The 15449-nt window shown below is 37.6% G+C and overlaps 2 protein-coding genes across 6 annotated transcripts in view; both read left to right on the top strand.

Moving 5' to 3' along the window:
- Positions 1-11384, top strand: part of LOC106083172 (sphingomyelin phosphodiesterase) — a 42078-nt gene extending 30694 nt beyond the window's left edge. For 2 of the 4 annotated variants that reach the window (XM_013246038.2, XM_013246039.2), the window contains 6 exons: positions 4045-4206; positions 4268-5516; positions 5570-5823; positions 5893-6187; positions 8389-8574; positions 10512-10743. In XM_013246038.2, coding sequence (XP_013101492.2) covers positions 4131-4206; positions 4268-5516; positions 5570-5823; positions 5893-6187; positions 8389-8574; positions 10512-10614 — 2163 coding nt within the window. In that variant the 5' untranslated portion in view covers positions 4045-4130 and the 3' untranslated portion in view covers positions 10615-10743. Of the gene's footprint in view, positions 1-4044; positions 4207-4267; positions 5517-5569; positions 5824-5892; positions 6188-8388; positions 8575-10234; positions 10744-10795 lie in introns of those variants that run through there. The other 2 variants (XM_013246040.2, XM_013246041.2) reach the window with 2 other exon arrangements.
- Positions 11385-12171: 787 nt separating this feature from the next.
- LOC106083171 (golgin subfamily A member 2) lies at positions 12172-15410 on the top strand. 2 transcript variants are annotated; one of them, XM_013246036.2, is made up of 4 exons: positions 12172-12349; positions 12548-13573; positions 13646-14185; positions 14245-15410. In XM_013246036.2, exons 1-4 carry the CDS (start codon positions 12293-12295, stop codon positions 15202-15204), a joined length of 2583 nt encoding a protein of 860 aa, XP_013101490.2. In that variant the 5' UTR covers positions 12172-12292; the 3' UTR covers positions 15205-15410. The 2 variants fall into 2 exon arrangements, with proteins under 2 accessions (XP_013101490.2, XP_013101491.2); XM_013246037.2 differs by having other exon boundaries at positions 14248-15410.
- Positions 15411-15449: the final 39 nt, after the last annotated feature.

A 15449-nucleotide genomic window follows, 5' to 3' on the forward strand; every position in this document is an offset into this window, starting at 1 on the left:
TATAACTTAAAATGTGTGTAACTTCTTAACTTGTGGTTCATATATGTCACATTTTCATTTAAAAATTGGCAAAAAATCATATTGACATGCAAAAATCTTAAAACTTTCATAGTTCCTTTAAAAATAAGCTGAGCTATTTATTGCCTATACAGCAACTTAGTAACCAATAACTTGTTGACTGCTATAGTTTAATCAAAAAGCTCTCAGAATTTCAATGCGTAATAATTAACATAACTTTCCAATTATGAAAGAAAGAATGGAAGAACAAACATTCCATACATAATAAAATGACTAGAATACTAATTAATTTCATGGGAATTGCGGAAAGAATTGTTTGAGTATCGGCATATAACATAAAACGAGTAGCAGGTAGTCGAATCAATCAAGTTAGACACGATTATATATGAAAAAGCATTGAATAATAAAACTTCTGTGAAGCATATATATTTACATTTAAAACCTTATGAAATTGTCAAATAAATTCTAAAAGTGAGAATTTTGCAAAAAATATTTTCTAATTAAATAAAAAAATAAGATTTTAAATGTAAGCTATCACCATAAAATTATTGCTGATGAAATTTCATGGGCTTCTGTAAAAATATGCTCTTAAATATTAGTATTCGAGATTTGGGGCTAATTAACTGGCACAATAAACACATATTTGAAATAAGGGGTTCCCCATTTTCACATTAAGATTTCAAATTTAGATATATGGTTTCCAACTTGCAATTAGTTCAGGTCTATTGAAATCGTGTTTGGTTTTTGTAAAATTTTTCTGTTGCTATTAAAAAAATTGTAAATAAATCTAATAAAAACGCAAATACACGGAAACTGATAAGCGTTATTGTCAAACGTGACCTAATTGAGATGTTGACTTAAATTTTATAGATTAATCGATTAGAATAAAAAATATAATCATGTGTTTTTATTTTCAATGTATTGATAATCTATTAATGAAGAATAACCAATAAACTAAACAAAAAGCAAGTAAAAATGTGTAAAGTTCAGCCGGGCCGAATCTTGGGAACCTACCATAATGGATTCTACTGAAAAGGGCAAATGTGTTCTTCATGCAAAATTTCTGCTAATTCAGCTAAAAATTTAAGCTTCTTGGGGTCGTAGAAGTCAAATCTGCCGACCGGTTTATATAGGAGTTATATCTGGTTATTGACCGATTTGGACCGTACTTGGCACAGTTGTTGAGTGTAATAACACTATGTTCATAATTTCAGTCAAATCGGAAATTGCGGCTTCCCGGGGCTCAAGATGACAAATCGGGTTATATGGGAGTTATATCTGGTTATAAATCGATATCAACCGCACTTGGCACCACGTGCAAAATTTTAGCCAGATCGGACAAAAATAACGGACTGTAGGGTTATATGGGAGTTATATCTGGTTATAAACCGATATCAACCGCACTTGGCACCACGTGCAAAATTTTAGCCAGATCGGACAAAAATAACGGACTGTAGGGGCTCAAGTTGTCAAATCGGGAAATCGGGTTATATGGGAGCTATATCAGCTTATTGACCGATTTCAACCGTACTTGGTAAAGTTGTTGGAAGTCATAATAGAACACTATGTGCTTATTTTTAGACAAATCGGACAAAAATTGCGGATTGTAAGGGCTCAAGAATCCAAATCGGGCGATTGGTTTATATGGGGGCTATATCAGGTTATAGACCGTACTTGACACAGTTATTGGATGTTATAACAGAACACTACGTGCCAAATTTCAGCCCAATAGGATAACAAATGCGGCTTCTAGGGGCTAAATATCTCAAATCGGGAGATAGGTTTATATGGAAGCTATATCCATATCTAAACCGATAAGACCCATTTGCAATCCCCAACGACCTGTATCTGTGCAAAATTTCATCCTATGGTGGTTGGTATAAAAATGTTAATAATACAAATTGAAAAAAGTTTTCTGTAATATAAAATGATCTGTAATAAAATTTTAGGTTCGGACGTGCCGAATCTTATGCACCCTCCATCATGGATCGCATTTGTCAAGTTGTTTGCCCGGTATCTCTTTATAGGCAAACAAAGGATAATGGATAACAATAACCATGCTATAGGAGCTATATAAGGTTATATACCAATTCGGACCATACTTGGTTTGGATGTTGGAGACTATAGCAGAAGTCATTGTGCAAAATTCAGCCAAATCGGATAAAAATTGCGCCCTCTAGAGACTCATGAAGTCAAGATCCAACATCGGTCTATATGGCAGCTATATCAAGACGTGAACAATCCCAACCGACATACACTAATAGAAATTATTTGTGCAAAATTTCAAGCACCTAGCATTGCTGCTTCGAAAGTTAGCGTGCTTTCGACAGACGGGCGGTTATGGTTAAATCGTCTTGAAATGACAGGACGATCAAGAAAACATATACTTTGTTGAATCTCAGATCAATATTTCGATGTGCTACAAACGGAATGATGAAATTAGTATTCCCCTATCCTATGGTGGAGGGCATAAAAATAAACCCTTTGACAAACTTTAGTAATACAAATTAATTTAACTCAAATTGTTCTGTAAAAATCAAATTTTCATGGAACTTGAAAATTAAGCTTCTATGCTTAGTGTAAATGGGAAAATAGCAACAGAAAACAATCTTTTAGAACAGAACCATTATATCATTTTTAACATTCGCCACTTAAATAAATCATGGAAAAAACTAGAAATACAGTTTTTAAACAAAGAAACTGTTGTTACTGTTCCATTCGAAGCATTGAACGTAACACCTTTCAGATTAAGCCATTGCCACTTCATAATTTTTTCTAACTTTCAATATTTTTCGAATGACTAACAAAATAATTTAAGTCCGATATTAGAAATAATTAGCATTGAAAAGGAATTTAATAAAACACGAAATAAGGAAATGTCGCGAAATATGGGTCTTTACAGGCATACTCTTCGGCAGAGAATTCATCTAAGCTATTGGCGCACACACCTAGGAAGTATGTACACCAGGTAATAAAAAAAAACAATAAGAAATTTCAAAAAAACTATTTGGCACTTTGAAAAGTTATACAAACTACCAATAATAACACCGTATACGGATAGTAACAAAAATAAGTATGCAATTGAATACAAGTGTATGGAATATTTTTTCAAATTAAAAAGCGTTTCACGTTTTTGGATTATGATGACGTTGGACAACATATGCTAACTTTGTCTGATTGTCTCATGTTGGTCTGCAGACAGCCACTATTAACTCAATACAAGTGGTATCCATTCCCTTGCTACACCTCTATGCATTACCAGCTTCTACTCTAATGTGCAGCGCATCAGAGCATTACGACTCGATGAACTTCTTATGAACATTTGAGGTTCAAAAGAATTTTAGAGAAAAAAAAAAGTGAAAATGACTCAAAGTCCCAAAGCCAAGCTGGTGTGGTTTCTATTGAACTCTGCCAAAGGAAAGCAACGTGCACATAACATAAGCCCTAAGAGAGAGTCACAACTAGAAATTGTCTTTCCCAAAGTAGGTCAGTGGAATTGTGTGGTTGTAATTACAAAAAAAAAATTAAAAATATGTTGGTTTTTCCCAAGCAACGAAAGTAATCACTTTAGAATTTACCAATGGGAAAAATTGTGCAATTCACTCCCCAGGTTCTTTAGTTGGAAAACTTGCAGTCAGCCAGCCAGCTTGGCCATTGCTTTCTTGCAGAGTCAGGTTGATCGCTTTCGTCGAAACCCAAAAACGAAAAGCTCTCAAGTGAATTATGCAACTCACCTCCCCAACCAACTGGCATATCGAAACTTCAATGCAGCAACTTCTTGCCTCCACCAATTAAAAAGCATTTCAATGGTTTTGGAACTATTTATGTGACCCAAGGCCCACAACAAGCTTCACAATCTTTGCTCGGCCATTGCGGAGCAAGAACTTTTGACTTGTAATTAAACTTTTGTAATTATTGTTGCTTGCAGTGTGGCCACAACACACAAGCAACCACACGGGAAACACAACACAAAACTTTTCTTTTCCAAGATTTTCGTTTACCATTTTTTTTCACTTTTTATTGTAGATTGATTAAAATTTGAATGCAGCCACCAAAGATACGACTACAAGCGTAACGGCCTCATCCAACAGTGTAATTGGACATTGGATAATATGACACTAACCCCGACCATCTTGGTGTGGTTGGTCCTAGTGGCATTTGGAAGTTGGCAGGCCAGACAAGTAGGAGGTGAGTTGGAAAGCTAGAATGTCACCGTTTTGCTATGGCATTTTTGTTGTTACCTTTTTAGCCTTTCCCACCTATCACAATTCAAAGCGGCAGGCCATCAACTGGACCCAGCCCGAAGATGAATGGGAAATCTTGTCACTGCCACGCAGCATTACCCCCCACATAGAACTGAAATACTTTGAGAATCGCACAAATGCTGATGCCTCCATTAGTGATGAGGAATTTCTGGAGCGCTTGCGAAGAATAAAAAACAACACTTCCACGCCCCGCATGCTGTGGTATGACAACACCCCCGATGGTTTAGCCTATCCACCGTTTGTCGAGAAGGCCTTAAAACTATTCAACCTCAAGCAAGTGTCGTATGAGATCGAACACAGTCTGCTGTCGAAGGTGTCCTGCACGGCGTGCAAGGCGGGAGCTGGTCTATTGCTGCACTACATCCATCTGGGCAAATCGGAAGCCGAGATTATAAAAATGATCTATCAGTTCTGCTCCAATTTGAATATCCAGAGTCCCAGGGTTTGCGAAGGAGTCTCCAGCCTCTTTGGCTCCGAAGTGGTCTATGTGCTGCAGAGGACCCCCCTGGGGCCCGATGAAATCTGCAGTTTTGTTATAGGCGATGGCTGTGAGGACACTTACAATCCCTACCATGAATGGGAAGTCATATTTCCTCCGGTGCCCAAACCCCCAGTGCTGGAATTACCTGTGCCCAAGGAGGGCGCGCCATTCTTTAAGGTTCTGCAAATCTCCGACACCCACTACGACCCACACTATGTGGAAGGCTCCAATGCCGATTGTAATGAGCCATTGTGCTGCCGCTTGAGCAGTGGCAGACCCTCAAATCCCAATGCCGCTGCTGGCAAATGGGGGGATTACCGGAAATGCGACACCCCCAAGAGGACCGTGGACAATATGCTATCCCACATAGCGGACACACACAGTGACATTGATTATATTCTTTGGACAGGAGATCTTCCGCCGCACGATGTTTGGAACCAGACAAAACAGGAGAACTTGGAAATTATCAAAGAGACAGTAAGGCAAATGACTGAGAAATTCCCCGGCGTTCCCATCTTTCCTGCCCTGGGCAATCATGAGAGTGCCCCGGTCAATAGTTTTCCTCCTCCCTATGTCAATCAAGTGGACAATTCCATAGCCTGGCTCTACGATGAACTCGATCTGCAGTGGCGTAGATGGTTGCCCCAAAGCGTTTCGCACACCATCAAAAGAGGAGCATTCTATTCGGTTCTGGTGCGGCCAGGATTCCGCATCATTTCGCTGAATATGAACTACTGCAACAACAAAAACTGGTGAGTTTTCCAAAATGTTGAGAGGAATCTCATTAAAAGAATTTTTTCCCCAGGTGGCTGCTGCTCAATTCCACCGATCCAGCAACGGAACTCCAATGGTTTATTTACGAGCTACAAAGTGCCGAGTTCTCCAACGAGAAGGTACATGTCATTGGTCACATACCTCCCGGGCATTCAGACTGTCTGAAGGTGTGGTCCAGAAATTTCTACAAAATCATAGCTCGTTACGAGAATACAATAATGGCACAATTCTATGGTCATACGCATTACGACGAGTTTGAAATGTTCTATGATCCCCATGACCTGGGTGAGTGTGGCAAATGTAGTTTCTCTTCAAATGGAGAATGATGGTCCATTTTTTTGTTTTTGTTCACAGGTCACTCCAATAACGTGGCCTATATTGGCCCCTCCGTTTCACCTTACTACGATCTAAATCCTGGCTATCGAATTTACTACGTTGACGGGGATCATGATACCACCACCCGACTGGTCATCGATCATGAGTCTTGGATTATGAACCTTAAAGAGGCCAATCTCTATGACTATCCCATATGGTATAAACTGTACACGGCCAGGTCCGCCTACAACATGAAAGCTTTGCGCCCCGCCGACTGGGACAATCTGATAACTGAGCTGGCTCATAATCAAGAATTGTTCGATCTCTATTACAAGTAAGTACAAGTTATCGACAGGTTGGGCTAGAGACAACACTGCCAGGGAGCAACCAAAGGAAAGATTTGCAATTTTATTCAATGTAAACATTTTACTGCGAAACATTGAAAAAAAAAACTTTAAAAAGTCAAATTTAGACAATTTTGAGATGTAAACCTATGAAAAAACCTCCACGATTGGCAAAATTTGACAAAAATTGGTGAAATGTATTCCCTTACAAAGACCGCCCCGGTAATCGAGTTGGTAACGTGCTAGGATTCCCAATGCGGGCGTCATGGGTTCAATTTCCACCAAAGACCTGGTCTGTCGCTGGGCGATCGGTAAATACCCAAAAGGTATTTACCCGGTAAATTGTGTAAATACTTGGACATTTACCCATTTGTACCCAAAAGCTGGATATTTATAATTTTTCAGATATCTTGGGTATAAAAATAAAATCGGATTTTAGTTATAAATAGCCGCTATATAGACCGATCTCCAGACTTAAAGTCTTGAGGCAATAAATGGGTCATTTTTCATCCGATTTCGATGATTTGGCACAGTGAGTTCTGGTAGACCCCTACCCATTTCTGTAAAGTGTGGTTCAGATCGGACTATATTTTGATATAGTTGCCCTTAGACCGACCGCCCGATCTCCCGATATATGCTATTGAGGCCATAAAAGATCCATTTTTTACCCGAATTCGATTAAATGTGGCACAGTGTGTTCTGATAGACCTTACCCATTCCTGTTACATGTGGTCCAAATCGGTCCATATTTGGATATAGCTGCTATACAAAAAGATCTCCCGATATAGTGTAATGAGCCATAAAAGAAGCATTTTTCATGCCAAGTGCGGTCCAAATCGGCCTGTAATCTGATATAGCTCCCATATAAAACGATGTCCTGATTTGAGTTCCTAAGCCCTTACAAGCCGCAATCTTTTTCCGATTTAGCTGAAATTTTGCACGTGGTGTTCCGTTATGACTTCCAAAATCTTTGCAAAGTACGGTCCAAATGGGTCTATAACTTGATATAGCTCTCATATAAACCGATCTCCCGATTTGATTTCTTAAGACCCTGGAAGTCGCAATTATGTTCGATTTAGCTGAAATTTTGCATGTAGTGTTCTGTTACGACTTCCAATAACTGTGCCAAGTGTGGTTCGAATCCGTCTATAACCTGATACATCTACCATTTAAACCGTTCTCACGAATTGATTTCTTGAGCACTTACAGTCCGTAATTTTTGTCCGATTTGGCTGAAATTTTGCATGTAATGTTCTGTTATGCCTTTCAACAGCTGTGCCAAGTACGGTCCGAATCGGTCTATTACCTGATATAGCTCCCAAATAAACCGATCTTCCGATTTGACTTCTTGAGTCCTTACAAGCAGCAATTTTTGTCATGCATACGGTGTTCTGTTCTAACAACTGTGCCAAATACGGTCCAAATCAGTCTACATCTTTAATGGTCTTAAATCTTAAATTTTTGATGGTTTGACAGAAGTTTGGTATGTAGAATAAAATTATGCCCTTCAACTAAATATTTTTTTGTATAAATTTTTAACAGAATCCATGGTGGTGGGTTCCCAAGATTCGGCCCGGCCGAACTTAGCACGCTTTTATTTGTTATTTCTGAGTTCATAATAACATGTTCGGAAGTAAGCATAAAAAAGTTTCATATTGATATTCGCGGGGGTGGGAGACAGGCGGAACTCGGTTATGTAATTAATCCGCCAATCACCAATTAGATGCTTCAAAGAGTACGGAAATAGCGATATTTGTCAATAATTTTACCTTTCAGTTTCAATGCTCGTTAGTTCATATTTTACCAGTGGAAAGTAAAAAGTGAACTAATGGCATGTAAAAACAATTTCGTAACTGTTATGAAATTATTGAACTCGTAGCGAGCACATAATTCTTTAGCGCCATAGGAAGTTCAATATTTCTCAATGTTAGTTCATTTTAACTGAACACTCAAGATTTTTTGAGTATTTCAACATCCTTGCCGATTATGATTTATATATGACTATATTTGGATATAGCTCCTTATATACCGATTTTTAGACTTAAGCCCACAGTGAACCGCGGTTAATATATATGTATCGAGGTGGTGTGGGTATCCCAAATTAGGCCCGACCAAACCTTATGCGTTTTTACTGTTTGTTTTTCTACATATTTTTTAATATTTTAAACTATTTTTTATATTATCTGCACAGAAACTATTGGAAAAATTCTCCAGTGAGACCAGCATGTGATGCGGAGTGCCGAAAACGCATTCTGTGCGATGCAAAGAGCGGGCGCTCGCATGATCGAAGACACTTTTGTGCGGAGCTGGAAGCCAAAGTGGATGATGAATCGGGCAAATCATGGAAATCGTGGATTTATCGTGGCCTTAGCAATTCGTATGTACTATTTTCGTAAACTCAACCATAACTATGATTGCATATATGTGGATATAAATTCGAAGAAAAAATTTTTCGAATGGTTTTCATTGCATTAAACATAAAACAAAAACTGATAAGCTACTCACTAACCAAAGTTCTTTGCTGCCTCTATTAAATTGCTTAAAGCTTTATTCTATGTTTTTGTATATAAGGACGGTTTAAGAAAATTGTGATTGTTCATGGTTACATTAAAAAACTGAATCAAGCCTAATACTTAGTTCAACAAATGGTGTGAACAACTGTCAAAATTTTCTTTTTTTTTTTTAACAAGTAAGGAAAGGCAAAAGTGGGTCAGTGAATTCTGAACCGATATTTGATAGATGGATTTTTATAAATTATTGTCGATCTGACCCGAATTCGTTAAAATTCACTAAACATGGCAACAGTTATAAAAGAATAAGTGCTAAATTTCGTGAGGAAGGTTGAAAAATGACCACATTAATTCAAAATTACTTAAAATCGTATTAAAATATACATATGTATATAGAGGATTTCGATATGATATTCTGTTACCACAGTAGTGATATAGGATATATAATTAGAATGAAGAAAAAGATTTTTAACAAAATGTCGGCGACATAGGTATATAGTCTTCAATTGTTAGCATCAATAACGTTTTCATACCTTCCAATATAAGATAGGGGTATACTAACTTCGTCATTCTTTTTGTAACACCTCGAAATATGCGTCTAAGACCCCATAAAGTATATATATTGCTGAAATTTTGCACAAATACTTTTTATTAGTGCAGGTCAGTTGGGATTGCAAATGGGCCAAATCGGTCCATGTTTGTTTGGGTCTAGACTTCTTGAGCCTCTAGAGGGCGCAATTCTCGTCCGATTTGAAATTTTGCACGTGGTGTTTTGGTATCACTTCCAAGAACTTTGCTAAGTATGGTTTAAATTGGTTCATAACCTGAAATAGCTGCCATATAAACCGATTTTGGGTCTTGACTTCTTCAGCTTTTAGAGGGCGCAATTCTTATTCGATTAGGCTGTTATTTTGCTCGTGATGTTTTGGTATCACTTCTGGTTATACTGTTCAGCTTTCGGAATAATTGTGAAAGACTCAAATATCATAATTTTTATATACATATACATATATTGTAATAACTTGAAATATTTTGTACTAACACAATCTTACCTTTATATCACTTAATTGTTTTTAAGTGATCCTTTAAGTCATAGCGCAAAAAAGGGTTTTATTGATTTCACATATTTTTCGCTCAACCGTCTTTTTATATGAAGTTTGGCAAAAGAAGAACAGAATACCAACCCTTATGCGTTTTGACAGTTGTCCGGGCTAAAAGTCGAACTCAGTACTAGGCTTAAGGGAGAAGTGGAAGTGATATGGAGACCAGACCCAATTTTAATGGGGTGTTTACATTTAATAATTAATTAATAATTTAATAGTTAAATAATTAATTTATTTTTCTCGTTATCCTATTCGATTCATATAGTGTTCACCTTTGTATGTTTGAAATTAGCCATTAATTATTTTGTAAATATATTTGCTATGTGGCAAACATTAATTTTAGCGTCAAAAAGATAAATATTTTTTATTCGCACAAACTGCTACCACCCTAATTTATGTATATGTCTCCGTATTTTTCTTGCAGAGTTGATATAACCCTAGGTGCTGCACGACAAATTTTTTAACAAAACAATTTATAGCTTTTCGATTTGTGAAAAAATTATTTTTTTTTTTTTACTTTAATTTTAATACCCCTACCAAACTTAACCACTACCTCTCCCCAACCCTCACTTACACACATCCATATGTATGAAGGTCTATGTACTATTTTGGCAAAAGGGTCTATTAATACTCATTAACACCCAAGTTATCTATGTATGTACATATGTATTAACACTGAAATCCTAATGATGAACCAACAGAGACGATAACGATAACACCCTAGATGCAAGCCAGGATCTTGAAGGGGCAGTGGGAACAACCACGGAATGGCAGGTGCCGGATGTCATTATAGCCTTTGCTTAGAAGTGGATACAGGATATTGCTTTCATATCTCGCTCGGTTGTGGTATTGTGTATTGTGTAAATACTCCTAATTAAAGCGTTACCTTTAAGTCATGAAAACTGCTAATAAAACTTTCACTAAGAATTTCAATGAGATTGACTATTAATTTTCTTTGTTATATTCACCATCCATCGAACTGTAGGTATAGTTTATTGACATCTATAGTATATTTGCCCAAATATCTGATGGGCTTTGGCTGATAAGCGTCGACAGATGAACGAGCCTGGAGCAGTCTTGAGGTGCATAGACTTAAAAACACCACCCATCATGGGGACATGGAACAAAGACTTACGGTTGTATTAGAAACGTGTCTGCATCACTCACGCGAGCAATGTATTTTAGTCTCCTTTCTAACCATAGTTCAAAATTAATTCATAATTTTATTATTATTAGATTCTTGTTAACACTTATCAGGTTTAATTATATTAATTATGTGATCGCTATTTTTAATTTTATTAAATAATTTGAATGAGCCCAAGCGGAAACTCTTCATAAATATTAAGCTATAGTAAGTGCTAGTTATAAGACCAAGGCCAAAACAATATTTCATTTCTCCTCGAAATTCATACAACATCATTGCTACATTTTTCCTTAAATCACAATAAATTCAGTTACATATTTATATATTCTCAAACAACAGTCATATAATAAGTTTGCAATTTACATATATTTATTTCACATGTTGTTGATTACCACTTGAAAAAGTAATAAATCATTCGAAAAAAACCCTATCTGTGTAGTTTAAATATAGTGACCCAAATACAGTGTAAACACATTAAAGCCGGATTTAAGACTATCGTCAGCTGATTTTAAGGGAAAAATAGATGACTAAGCCAATAAAACAGATTTATATATCTAGTGTAAACGCCTTTTAAGCCTTCTGGGTGGGGGGCACGAATTTGTTTTAGTTAAGGCTCTATCACACTATATGTTCTTCTGACAACAAGAAAAGCTCACTTCTTTATGTTTTTGTTGTAAAGAATAGAGCACCGCTAACAATGCTATTTTGAAGTCATTTTCATGTGTTAGTTTCATTCGTATCACATTATGGGAGCAACTTTAACATTAGCAATATTCGACATGTCATAAGATAAGAACATGTAGTGTGATGACACCTTTAGAAAAGACCTCAAAGTCTTTGATTGCATTCCCTGTGTTTAGTACAAAACTGTTTTTAAAAACAACTTCCTGTGTGGTAGTTGCATGAGCTTAGTACTTTGCTTTATGTGGTAGTTGATTGTGCTAGTTGTTAGCAGAGACACAAACCAAATCAGAGATGTTACAAAAATACCCCATTCACGCTTTTCTTTAGAAATATGCAACTGCAATCGATAAATGTACGAGTATTTACTGCACAATTATTCAATTATATTCCAAAAATTCCCTTAAATTATCTGTGTAAATGACACATTTAACGCCCAACCTTTGCCCCTTTCAAAATAGATTAATCGATATTTTACCATGAAAACCGATTACGACATTTTCATCGATTTGCCATATGTCATCGCTTTATCGTGTCTTGTAACAGCCCCTTATTGTCAAACAGAGGGGTTTATCGGTGTTCGATGGAGCAAAAGAAAAAAATAAAATATTAATTGACAAAAGAAGGTGCATTCATTTGACTAAATATTCCACCAAAATGCCTGAAGAATCCAAGGAAAGTAAAGCGAAAAAGTTGGCTGCTGCTCGCAAAAAGGTAAGGGACACTGCCGACAAAAAAACATTGTTTGCAATAAAAACCTGAATGACACGTCATTTGCTTTGGAAAAAAGTAGGGGGAGGGGGGTGATGGTTGTATTTTAAATGGAACACCGTAAACAAATGGGGTATTCAACTTTTGACCAGAACTTTATCAATATATTTACATAATTACCTGTACCTCTGACCGTTTCAGTTGAAAGAGTATCAACAACGTGGCAGCAGCAGTCAGGCCGATGCGACGAACCCCAATATCGATTCAAGCAGTAACAGCGGCCAAGTAAGCAGTAATATTTCGGAAAGATCTGTGTCAGATCTTCATTTAAATGACAGCAATATGGAAATTAGTCAAACTATTAGTCCCCAAGTTGAGGCAAGAATAAGCACTCCTGCCCATTATTTCACAGAACCTGCAACGCCCCAACAGGAAACACTGATTTCTAGTGTGTCTCCTTCCTTTCCCCTGCCCAGCAGCAGCCAGATTGATGACAGCATTCACAGCGATGGTAACCAAAATATAAATGCCATACAAATCCTTATTACGGAAAAGTCCCAGTTAACATCGGAATTAAACAAATTTCGGACGGCTTGTCGAGAAAAAGATTTGGAATTGGAAGAACTAAGGGTGCAGTATTCCAACGTTTCTAGGCGTGTCGAAGATTTGCAACAACATCTAAAGGACCAACAAAAACAAGCAGAGCAACAGCGAACGCATAATGCGGAGTTGCAGCACAAATTGGCTCAAGCTAGAGCCTTAAACGAGGACCAGTCTTCACATCTGCTCGAGCTGCAACAACAAATGCAACTGCGAGAGGAACGTTTAAAACTTTTAGACAATGATTTCAAAGAGAAGAGCAACGAATTGGAGTTGGCCCAGTTGAAAATTCGTCAACTTTCGGACGAGAGCAATATAACCAAAGATAATCGAGTGGAAACGTTGACACAAACACAATTCATGTACGAACAACAAATACGCGATCTACAGGCTATGGTTCAGCAGCAGCAACAGGACAAAGAACAGGCGAATACTCAGTATCAAACCTATGTACAACAGCTGAACGCACAAGTGAATCAACTGAACGAACGAAACAACGAACTAATGGAGGAATCTGCGAAATTGCTCGAAAGAGAAAAACAAATGGTGGATCACGTACAACAATTGGAAAAGGAGATACAGAAAAACATTACCAGGCAAGCGGAAATTAAGGAAGAGAAGCAGACGGTAGTAGAAACCCAACACAAATTGTGATTTTTTTACATTTACTAAATAAGTATTTTATTTATTTTTCTCTAGGATACTTCCTCTACGGCGGCAATGACGATGCAACAAGTTCAAGAACTACAAGACCGCGTTCAGGAATTCGAAACGGAGCGTTACGAGTTTCAACTGAAAATTAAATCGCAAGAGGATCGCTTACACACCTTGCAAAACGAGTACCATCAGAAGCAATTGGAAGTCGAAGAGTTGCGCGAGCATCTCGAAAATATAACATCCGAGCAACCGGATAAGACAAAACTCCTGGCAACAATGGAATCCGATAAGGTAGCTGCTTCCAGGGCAATGTCGCAAAATGTGGAACTTAAAAAACAACTGGATGAACTAGAAATGCGATTTGTTCAACTTACAAATGACAAAGCGGATTTAATTAATCGTCTGGATGCCGAGCAGTACTCGAATCGTGAGATGCGCAATAACTATGGCGTTATGGAAAAGCGACAGCAGGAAATGGAGGAACGCTTTAAATTTAAAGATGAAGAAATGATTAGGCTTTCTCACGAAAACGAAGAACTAAAAAAGAAACTATCAAGACCGCAAAGGACTCCCAATGGAGAGGTATGGTTTGGCTAACTTTGAAATGTTTAGCTATAACGTTTTATATTTTCTCTATTAAGCAGGGAAGTAATCACGGTCATAACGAAGGAGACTATGCTCATGATCAGGAAGATGGACACCACCATCATCAACATCACGGAAATGAAAGTCACCATCAACATGATGATCACCGTCATGAAAATAACGATCATCACAGTGAACACCATCATGGCGAAACTGAAAGTGAGCACCACCACCACGAAAACGATGGAGACCATCGTTGCCACGAGCATGGGCATGATCATCACCACGACAATGAAATTCAACATCAGCACTCTCATCACGATGGTTGCTCTGTCAATGTTGATGCTTGCCAAGAAGCCACAGAGCTCGTCAGCAGAAATGTGCCTTCTCAATCACCGCAACATATCGCAACAGAAGAAGCTGTTGAAAAACTGCAAAAACGTTTCACACAGCTAATGAGCCAGGTGGCCGACCTAACCGAGGAGAAGCAACGCTTAGAACATTTGGTTATGCAGTTACAATCGGAAACCGAAACTATTGGCGAATATATAGCTCTTTATCAAACACAGAGGCGGATATTGAAACAACGTGAATACGAAAAAGCAGCACAAACTGCCCTACTACAGGAGGAGAGGGAACAAATGCGAAATCGCCTAACAATGCTGAATAATCTTGTTAACAGCTTGGGAATGGAGATACCATTAACACAGCAGCAACATCAACTTCAACAGCAGTTAAATGATGCCCTGGCCCAAAGTAATTCCCACAACGAGGACGAAGAGGTTGGGCACAAACCACTAGATTCATTGCTGGAGGACAACAGTGAAGATAATGCGATGACAACTTCCACAAGTCGGCAAAACACAAAAGATCTAAGCTCGTTGGAATCACAACAGATTTTACATAAGATTCAAAATATAATAACCGAAATAAAAGAAAACACCAAGGAGCTGCCCACAGTTCATCATTCGGTGGATCACCTAAATTGCTGTTCGGGAAAATTTGAAGTAGTCTAAACACAAAAACAAAAGCAGTGAACCGATATGATCGTCACCTTGCAAAGTCTCCTCTAAAGTCTCCTTATAACCTGTAAATATTTATATTTAGCTTTTATAGCAAACTATGCTTCTTGTTTCAAAAGAAAAAACTCCCTGTATGTATTTATGTATGTGTATGTTTATTTTTTAAAAATATATAATAATCATTGGCTTAACAATCGCAACTGCGACCGTGTCGTTTAAATTATTTTTGTAAAGCAAAG

Source organism: Stomoxys calcitrans, chromosome 5 (genome assembly GCF_963082655.1).
Source record: "Stomoxys calcitrans chromosome 5, idStoCalc2.1, whole genome shotgun sequence".
Classification (NCBI taxonomy): domain Eukaryota; kingdom Metazoa; phylum Arthropoda; class Insecta; order Diptera; family Muscidae; genus Stomoxys; species Stomoxys calcitrans.